We start from the raw sequence: 23062 nt of genomic DNA, 5'->3' as shown, positions 1-23062 counted from the left end.
ACCAATGATTTGACGAAACACAATGAACCACAGGAGCGGTTCTCCCGGATCTTGATATCACAGCAGTGCCATGGCTCAACTGTAAAGTTACTTGATTTGTTGCGTTGGTCGTTAAAGCTCAGGGTCTAGAGGTCGCCCCTTTCCATTCTCGTGATATCATGAGAACCCACTGAGCTAAATCATTCAAATTTGACTTAGGACTTAAGACTCATAAGCTGATTGTGTAATTACTTTAATATGTAGGATAATGGGATACAGGGATGAGACTTTGGACCAATATGAATGTAAAATGCACCATCGGAGACTTTGCTCCCAAACAGCGTGTCAGTTGTTGCAGATGTTCAGCACAAACCCCTTCGGACCGCTTTCATCTTCCCCAATGACAGTCAAGCTGGGTCTCTCTCGGCATTGAACGGAAAACGTCCCCGCACCTCAGCTCTGGGTTTATAATTCTTTGACAATAAAGCTCTCCTAACCTTCGCAAAGTGCTGCATTAATTCAGCCAGATTAGAAAACGCCTCCATGTGTCGTTCTAGAGGGCGCGGGGAAAAATTGCGTCTTCTGCTTGGAGGACTTATGAGGATTTTCCAGCCACCTCCCAAGTGGCTTTTCCTCACTTGTTAGTTAGGCTTCTCTTCCATTTTTTTTTCTTGTTGCTCCTTTCACTTAATAGAGCCCCATTTTCATTTGAATTTGATTCAGCGTATGCTGATTGAGTCCCATCTTGTACATCTCATCTCTCCATGCAGGCTAGAAATTGCATTCTGTCGTGTCGTGCGCGTTACTTAGTGCGTAGTATCGCCTTTTCTCTCTTTTAATCACACACACACACACACACACACACACACACACACACACACACACATTTCACAATGTTTTAGTGCCTTTATTTTCCCTTCCTTCAGCAGTTCCCTTTGCTGTGGTGGGAAAAACACTCAGGGGTTCCATATAATATTTAGTTTTTTTTGTATCAATTAATATGAGTCTACTTTGAATTCAATTCAGCTGAAACCGCTGCTATGAAATGTGTTTCTTCTCTGTTTTGTGCTCCTCCTTTCTACACTGCGCTGCTTCTCGGGCCTCGTAGCCACGTGGAATTAGTTTTGTGTTGAATGCACAGATCGTCTGACAGGCCAACATACATGCCGGTGTGTGCAGACGCAGATGCACGTGGAAGCTGCTCGGGGGCCCCGAAACAGGCATTAACAGTGCATCACAAGCCCAACAAAGGCACGGAGAGAAAAGCATTGTTTGGCCGCCACATCTGTCACATCACCATGCAACATGCGATTGGTTTTGGATTTGCCGAATAACGCAGATAGATTTTCACGTCCGCTTCAAGCTGTCGAGCCGATCCATCTCCCTTTGAGAGCGTGTGCATTGGCTGCACCCACCACTCTTGGTGATAAGGAGGGATTAGAGTTTGCATAAATAATAACTGGTTATGGCACGTTAATTGTACGTCGCGGCGGCATGTGGGATGTAACATTACATATGAGGACACACACACACACTCACATTTGATGTTGTGCAACTGCTTCCATGTAGTGTTTGTTTTGACCAGAGGATGCACATTGCGTCCCAATTATTGTCATTGTAGTTGGACGGGCCGATTTGCATAATCGGTACCGTGATTGTGGAGCAGACACTCTCCCGAGCAACAGTTGGGCGTCGGGGTGATTTGCTCGCTGATGGTAAGGATCCCATGTGCTCTATTCTCTCAGGCCTGCTGGAGTTCTCGCCCCTCCTCCTTCGATACTTCATCTCAGGTATGGGTTCATTACTAGAGCTAGATACAGTAGTGCTGTAGTGTTGAATACCAACACGTTGTCGTAGTCCCTTGTGTCACGCATAGTAAAGACCTTTCCCTTTGTGATAAGTACGAGAACAGGACAAAGAAGCAAAGAGGACAAGGAACGGTAATAACCCCCCCCCCCCACACCGATGCCTTGCAGCGCTTGGATTCCTCTGTAGCGGCTCGGATCCTTGGCGAGCGTTAGCCTAGAAGCTGAATCCACCTATGGAGCTGCTTCCACGCCACTGCCCATCTGTTCATAGTACCTGTCTCCACTTCCCCCGGGCTAACTTCTCCTCCCAGGCCCTCCTTCTCCTCGTTACTTTCCCCAATGCACTCTGTGAAGAGGAGTTGTGAAGTTCCAGCAGACAATTTTCATCTGATTTTCCACTACCCCCTCATCCGTTTCTCTCTCTCTCTCTCTCTCTCTCTCTCTCTCCCTCTCTCTCTCTTTGATTGCGTCCGTACGCCTGATGAGTCAGAGTTCACCCGGCCACACAGCTGCGTGATTCCCGACTCCAGCGTGTCGCCACAACTCTGCCGGCTCTTCACTCGCCTCTCCCTCGCCCCTCCCTCACTAACTGCTAATGAAGTGAATCACAACTGTTTTTTCCCCACTCCCTTTACCCCAACAGCTGATGGTGAGCGATTGCATCCACAGTACTGCTTTAATTAGTATAGAAAATAAATTGGTTGAGCATGCCTTTTTCCTTAATTGCTTTTTCCTCAGCTTGGATTTAATTGGGCTGCAGCGCTGTCTATTGATCTCCTTTGATGTGCTTTAATTTGGATAATTTTATATATTTATTTTGGACGTGACAAGTCGGTCTGTCTTGGGGGGGGGAGCGCGGCTAGGGCCGCAACCGCAGCAGACCCCGCAGTGCATCCAGCGCTGGGATGGCAGCTAGGTGGGGAGGTGATCGAAACCGAGGAGGCAGCAAAGCGGCGGGGCCTCGAGTGAACAGCTCTTTGATCTCACTGCCGCCCCTCATGAATGCCAATGCTGAGCGGTAACGCGAGGGAGGCGGGCCTTCTGAAGCCCCGCGGGCCGGGTACATGCTACTTCCAGCAGCTACTTTGTGTCTGATTCATGCTGTGTCATCTCTCGTCATCTTCTCCCCCTCCCGCCTGCAATAACAAAGACCAATTTTCATCCTCCGCCTCCGTAGTTTTATAATTAGTGTGCTTCTCTGCGTGTGATTCTGGGTCTGTTCGCTAGATATGCGTGTCTGCATGTGTGTGTGTGTGTGTGTGTGTGTGTGTGTCTTGGCTCGTGGGAGCATTTGTTTGTCAATCCCACTCCCCACCTGTGTAACTCCACTCTCTCCCTCGCAGGGGGCAACTTCACATTGGCCGAGCTGGGTGTATGCGAGCCGCCTCCCCCGCCGCACCCCGCCGCCGCCCCCTACTGTCCCGACCTGGGCCTCCTCCAGAGGGGTTACTCCCTCAGCGCCGGCTCTGACGTTGACTCTGACCCCGAGGGGCCGCTGTCCCCGGAGCGAGCCATCCAGCTGTGGTCCGGACAAGGACGGGTAAAGTCCCGCCGAAGCTCAGGGGTGTCCAGTCGAGAGAACTCCGCCCTCACCCTCACCGACTCGGAGAATGACAACAAGTCCGACGACGAGTCAGGTAGGATAAAGGGCCCTTGAGGGACGCGTGTATCCAAACACATGCTCCGTTGGTTAGAGGAGGCAGTGAGGGTGAGCCGGAGTGAGAACAAATCGAGGAAGGACCCAGCAGACAGTCTAAAGGGGTTGTGAGCGAGGATATACTGTATATGTTTGCAAAGGTTTGTCGACATTGTTGAAAGTCTTAGGACCAACCTCTCAAACAGACAGCAATTATATGGATTGGGGGAAGGCCAATTTACTGATCTGGTTCTGTTTCTGATCTGAACAACAGTTTTTTGGTTTTTTTTGGGGGGCGGAGCATTTAATCTTTCCTGATCCAACACTGAGATGCAGTCAGGGAAAAGACGCCTTCGAATCGTCGCTCAAGTGTGATGTTTCCAGAGTGACATTCCTTTCCCTGCCAACTTAGTTTATTGCCAACTTCCCATTTCCTCATTAAGTCGGAAACCTGCGCGGATCCTTCGCCGAGGTGCCAGCGGAGGTTAATGAAAAGTGGAAGGAAGGAAAAGCAACAGTCTTAATTAATTGAGTTCTCGGCGGAAACACGCATCGGCTGTGGATCTGCCTCCGTTGGACCGCGGCAGCCGAATCAGAAACAACTTATTGTCAGCTGAGCAGAACTACTCGACACCTATTAAACACGTCAAGAAACACCTTCCGCGAGACGCGCCTCTCATCTCACAGCCGGATAATTGCTTTGTGGTTAATTACCGAGCTAATCTCGCCGCGGCAGATATCAGCCGCCGCCGCCGCCGCTCTCGCTCTGTCTGTCTCAGGGCCAGCAGAACGCCATCGAGAGCTCTGTCGCTGGCATTTTACAGACCTCGTGAAATTAGCTTCTTAATCCACGCAGAAATATTGTGATAATGGATTCGCCTGCAGTATGATCTCACTGGGTGACGATGGTCGACAGGATGAAAAAGTTGTTTTTGTCTTGACTTTCTGAGAAAGCATCTTTCCAAACATTCGGCCTTTTTTTTGTCGTTCACATTGATGATTATGCACAACATTGCTTGATTCGGATAAATGCAATTCTTGCCTTCTACACTGAAGGCTTCAGGGAGGGAACTGCCCGGCTCCCGCCTCTTGGGATCGCCCCTCGTTTTCACCGGAGATTTAGATTCAGGCCTGTGTTTTGCCCTCCGTGCCGGCGCGGTGAGATCAGAAGGCAGCGCGGCAGCCTGATAAAAGGGCCGAGGCGCGTGAGCACGTCAGATCAAGTCAACTCGTTGCTCTTTTTTTTTTTTTTTTGCAAACGGAAGATCTGGTAGCAAAAACGCGTCACCCAAAAGGACGAGATTGCGCTCTCACTGGACCCGAGCCGCCCATGTGCAAAGTCACCAGCGCGTACGTTGCCGTCACTGTCTATAATGCAACTCTTGTCTGTCTCCGGGACCCCGGCTTGTGTGCGAGGAAGTGTGAAACAGAAGCAACAGGAGTGTCAAAACAGCAGGAGGAGGATCTGAGTGTCTAATAATAGCGATTGACGGAAGCAGACAGAGAAACAACATCATAAACACATGCTAACAAATCAAAAAGACGGTGACGTGCTAAAAACACCAAAAGGCACGCCGCGGAGCTCTCATCTCGCCGCATCTCTTAACGAGCCTCAGAAGTCTCACCTCCACTTGCTTCTCCTTATCCTCTTCATCTGCCTCCTCTCCCGCCTTTTGTCTTCTTCATTTCAAGCATCCTCTTCTGTCTGCTCCGCGCTCCCGCTGCGCCTCGCACCGTCACTCGTTACGCTCCTGTCAGTGCTGGCTTGCCGGCGTGACTGACAGGTGTCGGTTTAAGGGTCTAGGGTTCCCCTCCGGGGCAAGGGTGTGCACGCGGATGAGTGTGCACGTGCACCCTGCCGCAGATTTCTCGACCAAAATCCCTGCAGAGAAATGGTGACAGATATCACTAACCTTAAGGAAAAGACCATTATCTTTTTTGTGTGTGTGTGTGTGTGTGCACGCCAGCTTTTTTTGGTCGTCAGGGCGCATCGCCGGATGAAAATCAATGATTTGCCTCATTTCTATTAAGTTAACTCTTTTGCTCTCATTTGTAATGATTACGATAATAATTGCTTCAATAATAACAATAATCCACATAATACACAAAACAATTCAAATATTAAGAGGGAATTTCTTGTCATATATCAGCTTGCCTCACAGCATTTAGAGTTTTTTTTTTTTTTTTTTAAACAAAACAAGACCTGAGTCGATAACAGATTAAAGAGTGTGATCTTTTAGATGGATAGCGTTCGTCTGTCATGGTGCCTGGTGCCTTTGCTAGTCTCAACACAATTAGCACTACTAATACACCTTTAGTAAACAAGAACTCACAGAGAACTTTGAATACTGCTACATGCAGGTTTGTGTTAGTAGAACATATAGATACATATATACTGTCTATATACTGTATGTATATGGTGCCATGCTGCTGTATGGCAGGAGGCAAGTGATGCTAAAATATCCAAATGGGGAGTCTTAAACCTTCTGCGAAGGAGAGGAATGAGGTACTGAGAACTCGATTCACACCTATCACATCACATGACCTGTGGGGACGTATGTGAGGCCCCGCTCTCCACCAGCCCAGCTGTGCAACAGGTGTCGTAGCGGGTTTTGTACCACAATACTCTCCTGCAGGTGAACAGAAGTTATTGACCTCATCCCCTTTCAATCCGTTTTCTTGGTTCAACACATTTAGTCCAACAGAGCGGCCACCTGTCGAAGGGAACAAATGAGCCACGGAAGGATCGGTCACATCCGAACTAAAACCCAAACAAGAAGTTGGGCGATGATGACCAACTAGCTGCATTCATCGGGGGTCACCCTGTCAAAGCCAATGTGACGGGGCAGATGTAACCACCAAATAGACCTTAATCTGAGAAAAGTCCACACAAGACACTTTTCATGTCGGCAGACTGCTGGTGGAATGTCTAAAGCTATTAGATGGTTGAAATGGTTGAAATCAATCAATGGGAACAACGTGACTCCTGTCATTTAGCCGTCACTGGAAAGTGGGTTTTATTTGTTTTATTTTTTTAAGCATGCATGTCGCCTCTCTGAATGTCGCCATGTTTCCGTCATATGAACGGCAGGTCACGTGATCTCAAGGCCCCTTCTGACCATATTGTAACGGACTGACTGTGAGCGAGGTTACACATTAAAGAGTTTGTCCTTGATGGAATTTTTTCCACTTACAATACTTTTACTTTTATACTTTAAGTAGTTTTGAAACGACTACTTTTATACTTTTACTTAACTATAAAGCTTGAGTTGATACTTCAACTTCTACAGAAGTATTTTTAAAAACTTGTATCTCTACTTGAATAATGAATGTGAATACTTTTGACACCTCTGGCTAAATGACATGTAATGTATTGTAATTAGATTGGACTTCTCAACAGGTAGTCATGCAGCCATTACATCTTTCAGGTTTTGCAGTTTTTTTCCCCCCAGCCCAGGTAGGTAAAACTATTAAAGTGATAGATATCCCCATGAAATGATCAGCTACATATATCAATGTATATGAACGTACTTATAATAAGTGCTAGTAAAGTGGAGAATTCTGGCAATTTATTAAATTCTGGCTCTGGCTTCAATTCTAGTCTTTTAAGAGATGTATAAACCGGTTCTTGAGCCAATGCTAACTTTGAGTTTGGGAAAATTCAATAGACAACGTGGTAGAATAAGACCCCTAAACGTCAACAGTTTTTGTTTTCCAATAGTCTAAAAGAAGAAGACATCGAAGCAAAATAGAACACCAATAAAACTGTTACTGACCAGTTTCTTACCAATATGACAATGCAATCACAGTATGTTTCCAGTGTAAGTGGATGACCAATAACACTCACACTTCTGAGCAAACACATAGATTGACTTTCAAAGGTCGAGAACCCTTTTAATAAAACTTCTAGAAGACTGTGATGGTGTTTGTTCTTCCAGAAATGTGGGTGGTCTGCTTTTCCTGCACACTTCTGGCACCTGTTAAATTGGTTTCTAAAATAAACGCTGTGATTATTTTTTCATTCTTTTTTTTTTTTTTTTTCATTTACTGCTAAATTCCAATTACCGACAAGTATGTAAAGCCTGTTAAATTAGTTCCCTAAATGCAACTCAGGGATTTCTTCCCTTCATCCAGCTTTATTGTAAAGTATTGAATAAAGACACTTTGCCTTTATTGCCCCTTCCAGACACTATTAAAATAAAGAGACTAGAACGTCGACTTGGCAGCACCAATCCAAGTTTTTCATTTGCACAAGCAGCACAGTGAGACAAACAAATGCCGGCGCAGAGCGCAGCGATGGGAGATTTCATCCTGGCAAAGTGGAGGAGGAGATTTACTGTCACGCTGCGCACCACCTCGTAAAAAGTCCGTCTGGAAACACGGGCCGGTAAATTCCCACAGCAGTGCGTGATGACTGCATCCAAACTGCATTGATCAAGGGGGGGGGTGGATGATTAAAACATGCATTAGATGAAAGAAGATCAGGCTCTGACATTGATTTCAGCCCGGAGCCCAGGGCGGACTTTATGGCCACAATCCATAGTTCCGGTGCTCTACACACGTGTGTGAGTGCGTGGTCCGTGTGCCTCAGTGTGTGTCCCGCTCGTTAAAGAGCACCCTGTTTTGGAATCAGGTGGGATCTAATTCAACTTCATTCATCCATTTCCATCAATAAACCTTGGCTTTACTCTGCGCTGGCCCCGCCCCAATCGCACATGGCCGCCTATCTGCACTCAGACGACGTCTCCTCTGCTCCATCCTTCCCTTCATCTGGCCTACTGGATAATAAATCATTGGGCGGTATTGTGACGTATGTGACAGGATGTATTAATCTGGTAATTAGAGAATGAAAAGGTGGCGCTAAATTTAGTCTGGCCTTTCTGCCGAACCCTGCACCCTGTCTGGGCAACCTCAATCGCCCGGTTCCCCTCACTGGCTCCTGGATCTTTTATTGGATATTTTCTTTATTCATAGAAGCTGGTTTATGTTTCTTAAACTTTATGTTAATTCTCTCTTCTTCTTTTTTTTTGACAAAGAAAAACAACTTTTTTAAATGTCCCTTAAAACATCTGCAGTCAACGAAATGTTGGAGTAGCTTGAGCTGTAATTATGCTTTATAAAAGCTTCGTTGGGCAAAGTGATTCCTGATTAACTAATCAAATCTGCTAGCACAGGTGGCAGAGTGCCTGCACCCGTGCTGTCATCTTTATTCTTGTTTTTTTAATTTTTTTATTTATATACCGCCATAAATCAAACAAAATCAACCACGCTCGCGTCAGCTGATGTGTCGCGGCTTTCGGGAATGTTTCACAGGATTGTCTTGCAATCAAGGTGAATTAAGATAATGTTTAATCATGATCATTTAGAATTTAGAATTAGAATGGGCTCCGTCCTTTGAAATGCATGTTACAATTACGCTGGGATTGTACGAGCCCCGTTCCTTTTTCTCTCGCAGTACCAGTAACTCGGCCCATGCAGGCCCTGTCAATCAAATCCAAGCAACACTTACAGATGTGGACCGCCGGGGTCCCCGAGGACCTCGGCGGTCCCCTCAGGGTCTCTGGAAGCGCGTGTGTGAGTAAGAAACTGCGAGCGGCGGCTCTCGTGCGCGTGTGCGCGCGCCTGAGTGTCAGGAGGGTTCGGGGGCATTAGCCTCTGATTGAGTTTTCGGAGAGCAACGTGGGGTGCGAAAGGCTCGACAATGGTCTAACAGAATTAGTAGCTTGTGATGAATGGTGTGTGAGAGCAGCACTGACAGCTCGCTTTCACAAACACACACCACTGTGAGTGTGCGCGTGTGTCTGCGCGCATGTACGCCTGCACACTTCACCCACCGGTTCAAGGACTTTTTGTCCATGCAGTGAAAGCTCAGAGCAAAGCAGCCGTGAACACACACACACACACACACAGGTGTACGTGCCGTGTATTGCTAAGTCTCCATATTTGGGTTTGGCCTACAGTCTGTAAAGTACCCCGCAGTCCGGATCAATAAAGATTGGTTCATTCAACATACTAAACTCATACGTGTTCACACAAACACTCGCTGGCGTTGGTGGATGAGAAGAGACGCACAAAGACAGACACACACACAGGGAAGCAGTTGCACACACACACGCGCACACACACACACAGATGCATAAGAGCCGTGTTTAATAAAAGCCCTGGGTTATTGATCACAGTAGATGGATGCTAACTCACATTAAAGAGTCAAGCCTGGAGTGATGGAGGGAGGAGAAGAAGCAGAAGAAGAAGAAGAGGAAGAGGAAGAGGAAGAAGACCGGAGTGAAGAATAAATGGAAAGGGAGAGATGAAGGAGGGATATCACACAGCTCGCAAGGGCGGCACTGGACAAAAGCGAGAGAAACGTTCTTATTGTGAGAAGGCGCTCCCATACTTATCGTCAGGAATGTCACAGGAGCAGGGAAGTATCTTTTGCGTTGGGTTTGCAACTTGCTGACGATGGTGCTGCCTCCCTAATGGGAGATTTAGTGAGCTGTAATGGCCTCTGACCGCCTTGAGACCAGAGAGAGGGAGAGAGACTGAGAGAGAGAGAGAGAGAGAGAGAGAGAGAGAGAGACATGGCCACTCAGAGCAAATTGAGAATTCTCCAGCCAATTATGAGTGATTATATTTTCCTCTCCATGTCCCTGAAACTAGTTTAGTAGTTTAATGGTCAATGCTTTGGAGGTATCAGATTGAGGGTAAGATCAAGGGTGGGGCAGCAGTTGTTTGGTCTATTTTTTTACTTCACTATTTGTTTATTTATTTATTCATACCATATGTTGTCTCCATTTTGAATTGAGTTTGACATCGACATTTACATCTCGTCCAGTTTTTTTCTCAAACTCCCGCTTTCTTTCTGTCATAACCTGTTTTTTTTGTGTCTGTTTTTCTGTTGTTTTTTTTTGCATCTTTCTTCCCTCCCGCTGCCTCCCCCTCAGCTTACCTAGATGATGAGGAGGATCAGGACCCGTTTGGGGACTATGTAATCAGTAAGTCACGTCTGACTGTAATGTCTCCCAGGATTACTCGGGCCCACCTTAGGCCCATCTGCTCCTGTGTGATTGTGTCTGATGTGCTCTTGTGCCCTCTGCTGCCTTCGTCTGTGCGTCATGTGCTGTTTTGTCTATACGTTGATGTTTTTTTTGTTGTTGTTGTTTTTTTAATTGCACACAATGTAGTAGATTCCAACTGGGCTCCAGCTGGGAGTGTAACATTATCTCGGAGTCGGTTCAAAGGCTCGCTCTTTTTGAAAGTGTTACTGTAATTGCTGTAATGAAACGTTTTCCTCAGCCCGTTGTTATACGTTGCGTTAGGTGGAGAACAAGTACAGGCGAGTAATTGCTATCTCTCTCGTTTCCTCCGATACAAGGCGCGCGCGTCGTTCCCTTTCACGTGCCTCATCTGCATTTACGAGCTCCTTTCATTATGATCTCCCGCTCATTAGCGCACGTCCGACTGGTTAATCTCTTTGCACTTGAACAGAGAAAATTTCCCAGAGGGTGAGTTCGTTTGCATTCCTCCTCCACATCCGGAAACCTAGCCAGAGTTTTTTTTTTTTTTTTTTTTTTTCTCGCGTCCCGGAGATTGTTTGTCTCTGCGAGCGCAAATTAGTGGTAATGTTTGTGTTATTGGGCTGCAGAGTTTTCATCTGTTTCCATTAGTTGAATGAGAGTGCCAGGAGTGTCGAGGAGACTCCACTGTGTGGTAAGGACGGAAGGGAAATAAACCAAGGTGAAGGTTACTTTTTAATGCCATATGGCTTTTGTGATAGGATTTCCTCGGGCAAATTATGAACATGTTAGATGAAATACTGTAGGTCACGACCTCAGAGGGAGTAGTAAGACATTGAGCAAAGAGCTGAGGAGATAACAGAGCACTGTGCACTAGGAATCATGCAAAGGTTAATCTTCTTAGCGCGCAGGGAAGCGTGATTACAGGAGGTGAAGTCACATACAGGATATGTACTGTAGAATATTTGTATACAGTACCAGTCGAGATTTTGGACACACTTTCTCTCTCTCTCTATATATATATAGATAATTTTAATTAATTGATTGAAGGAATCAAGTATTAGTATATTATAAGTAATTCCTCTCTGAATATTAGTAAGTATTCCATAGAGTATTTAGATAAAGAAATACTTTGTATTTGAATTGTTTATTGAGGGCCAGTGGTAAATACGCAAAATAACAGATAAGATGGCACAACCAAATTTGTTCCTTTTAAGAAAAATCAACATTTTTGTTGCTGAACTTGCACACAATGATAATGAACGTAGCTAAGTCCATTGAGTGTGTCTGTGGGCGGTATCACATTCTGAGTTTGAAGGTCCGTTTGCCGTTTTTCAGCTGCCCAGCGGCGGCTGAAAAGTGGCGTTAACCAGCTTTCTTTTTGCTATGTTTTACTGATTGATATGAAGCTCAGAACCTACACTGGAACCGGATAAACAGTAAATAGAGGAACTGGATCCCTTTAAATCAAATTGCTGTTAATATACATATTCAGACGCTGCTCTCCTTGTAAAATTAGAAGAGTACCTGTATGAGGCAAAGTTATCACAGCTGGAATTTATTATTGTTAATTCCCCTCTATGCCTTATTTTATTACTTTCTGCGTGTGGAATGTCGGTGGTCTGCTATTTGCTGTTTCTGGTGAGTAAATATTCACGACTTCATTGGAAATGAAAGTCTCGAAATATATTTGATTTGCCATACAGCACATATACAGTATGCAAATACTGGGAAGGATAACACTCTGGCAGAGACTATATTCTGATGAATTCCTCTCAATATGGGAAGTCCTTTCAGGGAAAGCTTTTAGAGCCAAGTTGTGTCACAGAAAAGGAAAATGAGAATTCATCACTAGTGATGGAGAAGACACAGTACAATAAATAACCAAAGCCTGACAACTATACTTATCAAAAACGGTCTTTCTCCGACCAACGGTTATTAAAGCAGTATTTCATTTATTGGTATATTTGAACTTTCAGCAGCAATCAATTTCTAACAAGCACTTCCCCGGCTGACACCACAGGCTTACTCAATTTATTATCAGTGTTATAACAAAGGAATAGTAAGTTATATCTAGAAATAAGACCAGCATACGCAGTGAAACATTATTGGTCTGTATTTTTTTGGTCTGTATTTTTTTTTTTTTATGAATTAAAAAGTCACACATACATCCTTTAATCAAAAGTGATCAACTGACCTTTCGTCAAAATCAAAAGGTTTATTGCAGCATTTGATTACTTAACAATTACTGAGCTTTCAACTGGGTCAAAACATTCAGACAGACACCAGCGAGCGAGCAGCACATCAGGTTCCACCATCATCAATCTTACAACTGGCAGATAGGCAATAGTGCAGAGTTAGGTGGATAGAACAGTGATTACTGGAACAGCTCACCACCATCTACTCATATACTCGTTGGCGTGCACACACACACACACGCACGCACACACACACATCACTTGCTGCAGAACGCAATTTTCAGGAGACCTCCCTATTTCTATCAACTGCTTTTCCCAAGTAAATTTGAGTTTGGAGAAATTCCTCTAATCTGTGATATCAGCGGACAACGCTGCCATCATTTTAGCTTTTGGATGTTGAAGAATACAGGCTCAAACTGCTTATTCTACATCCTTCATTTATTTTTTGTATGTTTTTGTAACGTCACAACAATTGGAATAATGCACATATTGCACATATAAATCACAAGAATCAACAGTTAAAATACATATACAAATTTATTAAATACAATTTTTCAATAAACATTTTAATATTTGAATTTTGGCCTACCCAGAATGCACTTCACTGGCTACCCTTAGTTAAGCCGCACATGGCTCCAGTTACGGCAGTGTTGGTCCGTTGGTTGGTCAAGGATCAAATATCTTTTTAATGATTTGCCATGGACTTTGGTACAGAGATCTATTTTTAGCAGACAGTAAATTCCCAAAACTTTCATTCATTCTCTGACTTTTCCATTGGTGTCACCATGAGGTTCACATTCATGTTTCTACGTGAAATACACCATCAGGAATCGGGAATCAGGAAACATTTGTTTTCCGAAATATGTCAGACATACAAGGAATTTGACTTGGAAGACAATGGACAACAAGACAGTTGTCCAACATAGATGCAATACAATCAAATAGAATAAAATATAATGCTATGGGTGAGTATATAAGGCTATGGGTTAGTTTACAAATAAAGGAATAAAAGATTTGACAAAAGTTAAAAATAAAGCGTGCCAGCGAACAGAAAGTGACATGTGTATGTGCGTCAAAAATTCCGTCTGTGATCTGTCAGCAGTATCCGGGCTGCTACTCCTGTCCCAATGTGTACCATCGTGAGCATGTTAGGATGCAGACGTTTGAACCTCCCCCTACAGCACCACAAAGTGGCCGAGTTGATCTTGTTTGAACGTTTCCTGGTAGCAGTGACCTACCGAAACAAAACAAGATGAAAGAGAAAATGTTCTGCCTTTGGCTGATCTTTGGTTGTAAATATACAGCCGTGAAATGAATCTCATTTCCAATCATCTCATTCCAGGGCTGCACAGTTAAACAAAATGTTGATCCTAAATCTACAGTTTAATATTGCTTTTGTTCCGAGCAAAATGTTGGTTAAAAAATATTTTCTCCGTGCCTACAATTCATATTCTGCAAACTTAGAAGTTACAAACTCCTGCTGAAATCGTGCCATAGAGTGTGAGAATGAGAATAATTGATAATAAATCACTTGTAGGAACGAATAAAGGAGAAGTAATCTTCCCTTGAGCTAATCATATCCCAACTGCAATATCCGTCAAAGAAATTCAAATTAGATTCTTTTTTTAAATTTCATACAGCCTTGGCTTAAATCACAACTTACTTCACCCACTAATTTAAACCAGCTTTAAGGTGCATGTATACCTGATGCCTCATTTTGCTTGCACATATCGCTGTATCACGTTTCTATTATGTTTGTTGGATTGTTCCATTATGAGAGAGCTGTGAGAGGAGAATCAAGAACCAGAAATACAGAATAGAACACCATAAAACTGATGAATACCACCAGCCATAACACAGTAAACTCTATCTCCACATGTATCATTAAGTGTTGATGATATATGTTACCTTGAGCTGCAGCAGACAACCTTATTGATCTTTAGAAATATGGTCTGGGAAAGAGGGTCTGAGTTTTATAAGGCTGTTTGGCTTTCGTTTACGATTTTTGCGTTTATAGTATCGAGCTTATATCAAATGTTTAATGGTGTGTAAAAAAACAGTAAGAATCTGAGGGTGAGCAGTTTAAATGATTCATATTAATAAATCAGTAAGCGTTAACACGAGCAGATTTGTTGGCGTGTCCATCATAATTAAATCAAAATGCAAGGCCCAAAACGTTTCCCATTGATGCCACCAAGTAGCCAGAAAAAGGGGCATTTTGAATGTGATCATTCTGTGTGTTTCACAGCCAGAGTGATCTGCTGGGACAAGCAGGTGGTGTCACAGTGCAGAGAAAGGGGGATTTGTCGAACTTTAAAGCCGTTTGAGGGTAGATTTAAGAGGGGAAACGTACAGTGCAAGTGGTTAATGCAACGTCTAAATGCACCACAGCAAACATTTCAGGTGGAAATTTATTGCATCTACCAGATCCTCCGTGGTGGAAAGATGCTGAGGTATGTGAGGACATAAAGTTTCCAATCTACGTTTTGCATGACAACAGAGCACAGTGGGACAGGAGTAACAGCCCGGATACTGCTGACAGATCACAAACTGATTTTTTTTTTTTGTTTGGAAGAAAAAAATCCTGCAGGGCAAGTAGTAAAAAATATATATTCACGGAGTAGAGGGCAATTTTTATGAGTGTGAGTGAATAGGGGAGGGAAGCTGCGAGGTACCAGATACCATTCAGAGGTTGTTTTGTGTAGTTTTTAGAAGGAACAGTTGCAGCAGCTGTCACTTTATTGTTCCAGCATACAAACAAAAAAAAAGAAATGAGAGTCAGTATCATCATTAACAGTGTGGAATCAACCGAGTAGTTAATAAACCTTCATGGTCCCAGCTTTTTTTTTTCTTTTTTCTGTACACATATTCTCAAAATAGAAGCCATCCAGCACAAGTTCATTCAAAAATAAAGAAAAAGGCTTCTCCACTGTCTATGCATCAACGCGTAGCAGCTGTGCTTGGTGTTCGGCGCTTCCTCCTCCAGCAGAGTGATTATGACAGGCTGATTGGTGTTTTGTTTTCCCCGGGATGAGAAGATCAATGCGCGGCTGATAGCGAGGGCCCGGGCCCGCCAGCGCGCAGAGGAAGGATGAGAGGGATTGGGGATGAGGCCTCGTCGCTTTCGAGCAAGGAAACAGGGATCAAGAGCTTTGAAGCCGGAGGAGAGGACGGGGTTAAAAGCAGACGATAGAAAGCGGGCGGAGCTCGGACTTTAGGGGGAGATTTTAGCGGATCGCGATAGGGGAGGACGGAGAGCGACGGATTAAGAGAACGGGGGGGATCTAGGAAGGCGGAGCGATCGCAGGAAGATCCAGATTTAACAGTACAGTAGAAGAGATGGCTGGGGATTAACATTCTGTGAATGTCTGCGAGCGCTGGGATAATCTGGGGCGTCCCGCGGAGCGCCATTGGGAGCACACCCCAGCTGGGGGGGACGGGGTGGGGGGTCACCAACCGCTGCTCGCTGTCTGAGTGTGTGTGTATGTGTGTGTGTGTGTGTGTGTGTTCTAGTGTGACTTTCAGTCTAGGCGTGGCAGGCGGAATGAGGCGGTGTATCCAGCACACGCGTCCCTTCCCCTATGCGGGCGAGGGGGACTCAGTGGCTCCTTCCAGAGCTTTAATCCATATTGATTTGTGCTTCATGCTGTCTCAACGAATGGAGCGCGGCACCGCGGGGCGCCGCACAGCACGCCGGCGGCATTGCGTGGCATCAGCCGGCGCGGCTCTGCTGGCCGGTGTTTGTGTATTTGTCAGAGAGAGAGAGAGAGGAGGGGGGGGGGGGGGCTCTTTCACTGAGTGCCAGGTCGGCGTAAGCACGTGTCGTACACGTGCACTCACCTGTTTAATGTCATTGCTAAATTGTGATTAAAGGCGTACTCAGGCTCTAAAGATTCACTCTTAAAATAGCAGGCTTGCTGGTGCTTTTTCGGCCTGAAGCTTCGGGTTAAGCCTTAAGTAGCTAATGTATGTAATTAGCTCTGACTGGAAAGGTATTTTGTCCCTTTAACACCATTCTGCAGCACAACAAAGGAGTCAATTTGCAAGCAGCATTTTACCATGCATTGTTTTTCCTTTAATCGAGACGCCGTTAACTGTGACGAGCAGGTCTTGAAGTGATGTGATGAGTTGAAGTGATGTGATGAGTTGTGTGTTATGTGTTTTATATATATATACATCAGTGTTAGGGTTTAAACCTTTGAGTGTTTTCAAATGTATCTCTACTGAACATTGGCATCAAGACGAAAGCACTTGGAGAGACAAATTCAAAGAAGGTTTAGATATCCAAAATAAAACTCCTTGATTAGTCAAATCTTGGGTCAACCAACATCAACATGATGATGCATTTTTTTTGCACTGGCTGAATGCTAGTTACCCAAGTTAGCCGCTAAGCCAAGCCGCCGCTCCTCCATGTGGAAATGGTGTTTTGAGAGTGGACCGACCTGGGGCTAGCTGGTTGGCACGCTCGTGTCTGTTGATAATATGCAACACTTTATTTTCCCAATTAAACATCATTAGGCCGTCGTTCAAAGCATGCACGAGATCCTGAATGCCTCGTGTTTTGTATTTAACGCCCTACAGTTGTGTGCATTTATGAAGCCAACCCCTTTCTCGGTCACTGTATAGAAACCAAGCAAAAACTAGACTGTGATTAAAACCCCATTGTTCTGGTGAAAAAAAAAAGAAGCGGCAGTGCTGATGTCAATATTTCTGTTAAAAGCGCTTCTTCTCCGCTCGATACTTGCTTTAATAGTCTGGCTTTGTTTTGCGAGGAGTCAAATGGGAGGAAAGATAATAGATGAATAAATCTATATTAGAGTCTCCAACCTCTGATTGTGCTAGTCCTCGTGTTTCGACACTTAATACTCAGAGCTGGCTAATCGTCAGACACATCGCTTACTCCATCTTCCAAGCTCTCCAATAACCGAGCATCTCAGCTGCTCCCAAACCTCCCTTTTCTAAAAACCTTCCACGGCCAAGCCAAGAATCAGTTAGTACAGGCAGAGGAGCTCAAGCTCAGGAATCACAGGGGTACAAGTTCTGGTGTATCTAGCTGTTTTGTTTTTTTGGTATTCTCTTAACATTTCAAATAGGCACATGAGAAGTGTTTTTGTACCTCTTTGTCTCTCTCTCTCTCTCTCTCTCTCTCTCTCTCTCTCTCTCTCTTTTGCATACACCGTCCCAACAGCTTCCATCAATAGGACAGCCTGAGCACCTTTATTCCTAATCAATGGGTCAGCCTGGACCACTGTGGCCTCCATTCCCACTAGTCCCCTTTGTTATAAGTCACAACCATCTATTTTCAGGGCAGACAGCAGCAGGTCGCTGCAATCAAGGACACTGCATACGGTGCAGAAGCCTGGGATCAGCTGCAGGGCCAATCAAGGCCAATTTTTAATCAATTTGTATGAACTATGCAGATGGAAATTGGTGGCGTACTCTGTTCAAGCCAAATGGCACACATGCACCATGCCTGTCTGTAAAAGCAACCAGAGATGCTTTGGAATTTAAAAAATACAGTACATATGTTTTGGCTTTTTTCATCAAGATTTTACTGGATTAAAACACAACATGTTGTGCTGCTGTTGGTTGAATACTCATGCTAGGGGTAAAGACAGGCGGCCCAAATCAGGCAGCCCAAATCCTGTGACTTTGTGATATTACAGGAAATTATGTTTTGCATTGGGTATAACCAAAGCACATTTAATGAGGGGGCCCTTCAGTGCTAGATTAAGTTGGAGTGTTACTATCTAAATTCCAAACAACCTAATTGACCCTTGTTACCCAAAGCAGTACCTATTGTAAAGGTGAGAAAAGCCTTTGCGCCCTCATGTAAAACCTGCTGCTCTCCAAACAGAACAGGTTAAAACAAGATGGGCATCGAACGTAGCAGTCTAATCACACTGGTCAGTTTTGATCATATTGACACTTTTAGTCAATACGCCAGTCGCCACTTCTCCCCGCCTGGGCAATGGACGGGGTCAGAACCATTCACCTAGATCAATACTGGTATGTTCCAGTCACCTCTGTGTGTAATGATTGCAACCCTGAACTCATTAGAAATGCATTGACCACTGGCAGGTCGGTAGGCTGCTATTGTCTTTGCTGTTTCCATCCAAAGAGGGAAGAGACACTGCTAAGTACAGCACGAGGACATTCGCAACAAGAATGTCTTTATTTAATTAGTGTAATTAGTCTTTTTAGTCTTGAGTCGTCGATGTTGTCACAAGCTTACATATTCCTCTCCTCTTCTCTTTACATATCTAAAACCTTTGGGGGGGGGGGGGGGGGGTGGAAACATTGTGGATTCTTCCCATCAATGAAGCCAACCTGAGGTACTCTGATCGTGCTATTTTGTCTGCTGCCACGGGACATTTCGGGTTGCTTTTTAACCATAGTCTATTCCTTTTTTCCTTAGTCCTTCACAACTGCTCTCCTCCCCCTCAATCTTAAACTATTCATTCTCACAGTGTGTGTGTGTGTGTGTGTGTTCCTGTGAGCCGTGAGGAGGCAGAGATACTATATCTGGCCCTATCAGAGTGAAAATGTCAGGAAGCGTGCAAAGGAAAGATCTGTATGTGTCTTTGCTGCTTGGATTCACCTGATCTTTCAGCCTTTTGCTCTGTCGATATCTAGATTTGGTTTATTTGTGCGCACACATGCAAGCGTCTCAATGACTCTTTTTTTTGCTTTATTTTTCCGTGCCTAGGTTTTTGCGGAAGCGTGCGTTTCACCGAGTATGAGTCAAAGACAAGTGTTTGACTTTTTGAGCGGATTTTTTTTGTTTCCGCCTTTCTTCTCTGCTCTCTCCTTCATTGCTTTAGTTCCTCAGTTTTTTAGGTCTTTACACGTCTGCTGGATCGTTTTTTTCCCCATGAAAGCATCCCATCGCCTTCTGAGACACATACAGTGTATGACACACCGAAATGGCGAACAACCTCGTTACAGAAGATATTCTCATATTTGTGGACTTTGATTGCACTTGTAACTGGCAAAACCCCCTTATATAAATAACTTGGAACAAAGTTGCACTTATGAATGAAAACTAGTTGGGTGTCAGTAACATCAGCCATGCTTGGAACAGGCTGTGGAGTATTCTCATAGTTGTGCACAACCAACACGTATCCACAAATGGACAAACGCACACATATACACAGGACTTTTCACATGCATGCAGACAGAAACCGCACATCCATTAACAATTAGCCACAAGTGTGCTTGACTCTCTATGTAATGTGGGATGAGAGGAATGAGAGATTACTCAGCCTTTCCAATACGCCCACCTGCACAAACACACACACACACACACACACACACGTACACATACATTCACACTTCTTTCCCCTGTCACTCTGTCATGTGATCAAAGACAAAATCCTATTTAGCGCTCTCTGGCCCACACATTTACACTGTGACACAGCGAGGTGCTGTGTTATGAGTCTAACTAGATCTATAGCGGTGTCACATAGCCAAGTCCCTACCTAATCAAGCTACTTACGCACACACACGCACACACACTTTGCAGAGGCCATGTGTTGGGACGGTGATAGAGGGGTTGGCAGTTGGCAGACAGACAGAAGACGGTGTTCTTCGACATCAAACGTCTCCGAGCAGAACCTCACTTTCATGCCTACCCTCTCTGTCTCTGTCTCTCACTCTCAAAAACACACATACACACCATCAGGTGCCCACACACAACTACAACTACGCACGTTGCCTCTGATCTTCCTGCCAAAACACACACACACACACACACACACTCACGAGTCGGCACATAGACGCTGTCACTTACACAAGCTGTAAAAGGTGAATTAAATTTCATCAGCCATTGTTTCAAACCGATTTTATTTGCCACCGAAACCAGTCAGGCTTCACGATCTTGACTACAGCCTAAAACAGAAACCTGCAAATATAAGAGCACGTTGTGTAAATAAGACAAACATTACAGGGGAGTGAGTCGTCTGTCTGTTTGTGGAAGCCAAACACCTCACAAATGGCGTGTCCAAACCTTTACCAACAACTCCAACGTGAGCGCGTCGGCCTGCTCGACTCGGGCGGATTCTCTCGGGACGGAATGAAAAGCTCTCAGTCGAGCTGAAACCAAACAAATCCGTCCTCGGCGCACTGCGAAGCACGATCACGTGGCTATCTGAACCATTGAGGGAAGTTGCTGAATGTGGGAGCTGCGAAAGTAATCATTTTGTGTAGGATATTCAATTATCCTCCTCAAAAGATTACGTCGCATCCGGCTCTCCGGCATGTGTCTTCATGCTCTCTGTGGGACATCAGAGAGCATATATGAATACATACATAACGCAGTAAACCTCTATGATTTTTGCATTTGTTAATACGTCTGCACTAACGTTCCTCATAGCGGCTAATTCCACCCGGAAACCAAAGTAGTCTTATTAACCTGAAGAGATAACTAATCCAGAGCTAGAGTATATTCAAGTGTTACTGTATCAAAGCCAAACAACTTAGTGGAACCGTGTTACCTGGAGCAGCACTTATTATAAAATGTGGTGCTCTCAAAACAAAACACACAAAGTGCACTCGACCTGTGATGTCCCTCATTTCTTGGTACCGCTGCACACAAAGTTCCTTTCGAAAGGCTTGTTTATGATGTAAAGTTTTGTGAGTTAATCAAGTTATCGACTCCATTTGAGAGATATCGGCAGAAAACTGAATTGAGAGCGATGTAAACGTCTTGATCAAACATCGGCTTGGCTTCATAACGCAGAGGGCTCTCCTGTGCGTGATGGATGAATGGTAAGAGACAGTGACAGAGGGAGGACTCGGACAACAGACAAGATGGAGAGATATCAAACCGATATGATTGATAAGATGCAATGTGATTCATCGACCCATCTGGACCCAGCGAGAGCAGCAAATTGAGCCACGCGTTCGCGGTGGGATTGACTCCTTGTGTCTGTGGAGAGTTGAGACGACTCCAGGTGGTTCCTGTGAAACACATCGGAGCCCGAGAGGACACGAGCGAACCTGCGAGCGGTGCGCTGCTGTTCGTCGAGCTTCACCATTTAACTAGAGATGTTTTATTTAATAATTATCATGTATGCCCCCTCACCACCACACACACACACACACACACACACACACACACACGCAAACATGCAGAGCCGCCCACAGATCCAAGCTGCCTTCACCTTGAGGCAGTAGGCCGACTTAAGATGCAGTATTGATTCAAAGTGTGTGTGTGTGTGTGTATAGGGGATAGGGCCATGGATATTGGACGCTGTTTGTATGCTTGTTTTCCGTGCGCGTGCAGTGTTTCTAACCGGCTTCTCCTCTGGAGAAAGTTGCTCTGCCCCTCTGCCCTTCAAAGTCAGTTGGAATTCAGCTGCCAGCGTGACCCTGACAGCTGCTTGTTTTTTCCTCTCCGGGGAGGGAGCACGAAGAGGAGAGGCTTGGGGAGGGTGTTGTTAATTAGTGAGCAAGCAATAGATGTGGAGAGAGGAACGAAGAAGAATAGTGGAGAGGACTGTTTCTACCGGCGCCCTGGCGGCGTCGGCGCCGTTTGGCGTGTCGAGCGCTCGGGACACGCGGGACGAGAGAGAGGCCTCCGTCAGCCTCCCTCCCAGGCCCCTAGCTCAGACTTGTTGAATCGGCACGGCGACGTGAATGCAAAGAGCGGTAGAGACAGCCAAGAAATAGGGACTCGCGGCTCCTGGGTGTACATTTTTTCTGATGGGGAGAAAAAGTGTACTGTATAAGCGTGTCATCTGGGTAAAGAGACGAGAAAAAAAAAACGGAAAGCCTCTACAGCTGAGTGTGCTGAAGAGGAAAACCCACTGGGGTGCAGAGTTTTCTTTGGTCTTTTGTCCGTGTTGGCTGTAGGTTGTAAGCGGATGAGTAAATGGACGCGGAGGAAGAAGGATGGAGGAAGGATGGTGGGCGAGGGTGTCTCAGGCAGCAGCACACGGCCGGGAGGAGGGAGAGGGCAGTCAAAGGTGACAAGAGCGGGGGCGCGATGAGAGGGAGAGCGCAGACTCGTGAGTGGAGAGAGGTGAGAGGGAGAGGTGTCGAGGGACAGGCGCCATCCCATTTCTACACGTTCCCCCCCCCTCTGGGAGCCCTTATTCTCTCCATACATCCATCATCATAACAGAAATCCCCAAACTCACTGGTTTCCCCCCTTTTTTTGTCACCTCGCACTGCCCAATGTTTTCTCTCTATTTTTGCAGACATTGTATTTTCCTCTTTCAGATTTGATGTTTTTAATATTATTTAGAAATCTCAAGGGCGTTTGCCGCAAACAAATAAATAGATTGCGCATTCAGCGGGCCGCTCACATTGAAATTAATGATTGACAAACAATGACTGTTTTGAGTATGCACAATGCAGGCGAACAATGAGCTCCGGGCTATATTTACATGCCCCCCCCCCCCTCCCCCTCCCTCATCCCAATTC

At 45.1% G+C, this 23062-nt stretch overlaps 1 protein-coding gene across 9 annotated transcripts in view; it reads left to right on the top strand.

The window, feature by feature from the left end:
* The window catches only part of tenm2a (teneurin transmembrane protein 2a), a 136039-nt gene that overhangs the window by 12425 nt on the left and 100552 nt on the right, over positions 1-23062 (top strand). For 5 of the 9 annotated variants that reach the window (XM_062560773.1, XM_062560772.1, XM_037459749.2 and 2 more), the window contains exon 2: positions 3131-3424. In XM_062560773.1, coding sequence (XP_062416757.1) covers positions 3131-3424 — 294 coding nt within the window. Of the gene's footprint in view, positions 1-3130; positions 3425-10364; positions 10416-23062 lie in introns of all 9 variants that reach the window. The other 4 variants (XM_062560771.1, XM_062560769.1, XM_062560770.1 and 1 more) reach the window with 1 other exon arrangement.

The sequence above is a fragment of the Pungitius pungitius genome, chromosome 2, assembly GCF_949316345.1.
Source record: "Pungitius pungitius chromosome 2, fPunPun2.1, whole genome shotgun sequence".
Taxonomy (NCBI): domain Eukaryota; kingdom Metazoa; phylum Chordata; class Actinopteri; order Perciformes; family Gasterosteidae; genus Pungitius; species Pungitius pungitius.
This window is presented reverse-complemented; position numbering and strand designations above follow the sequence as displayed.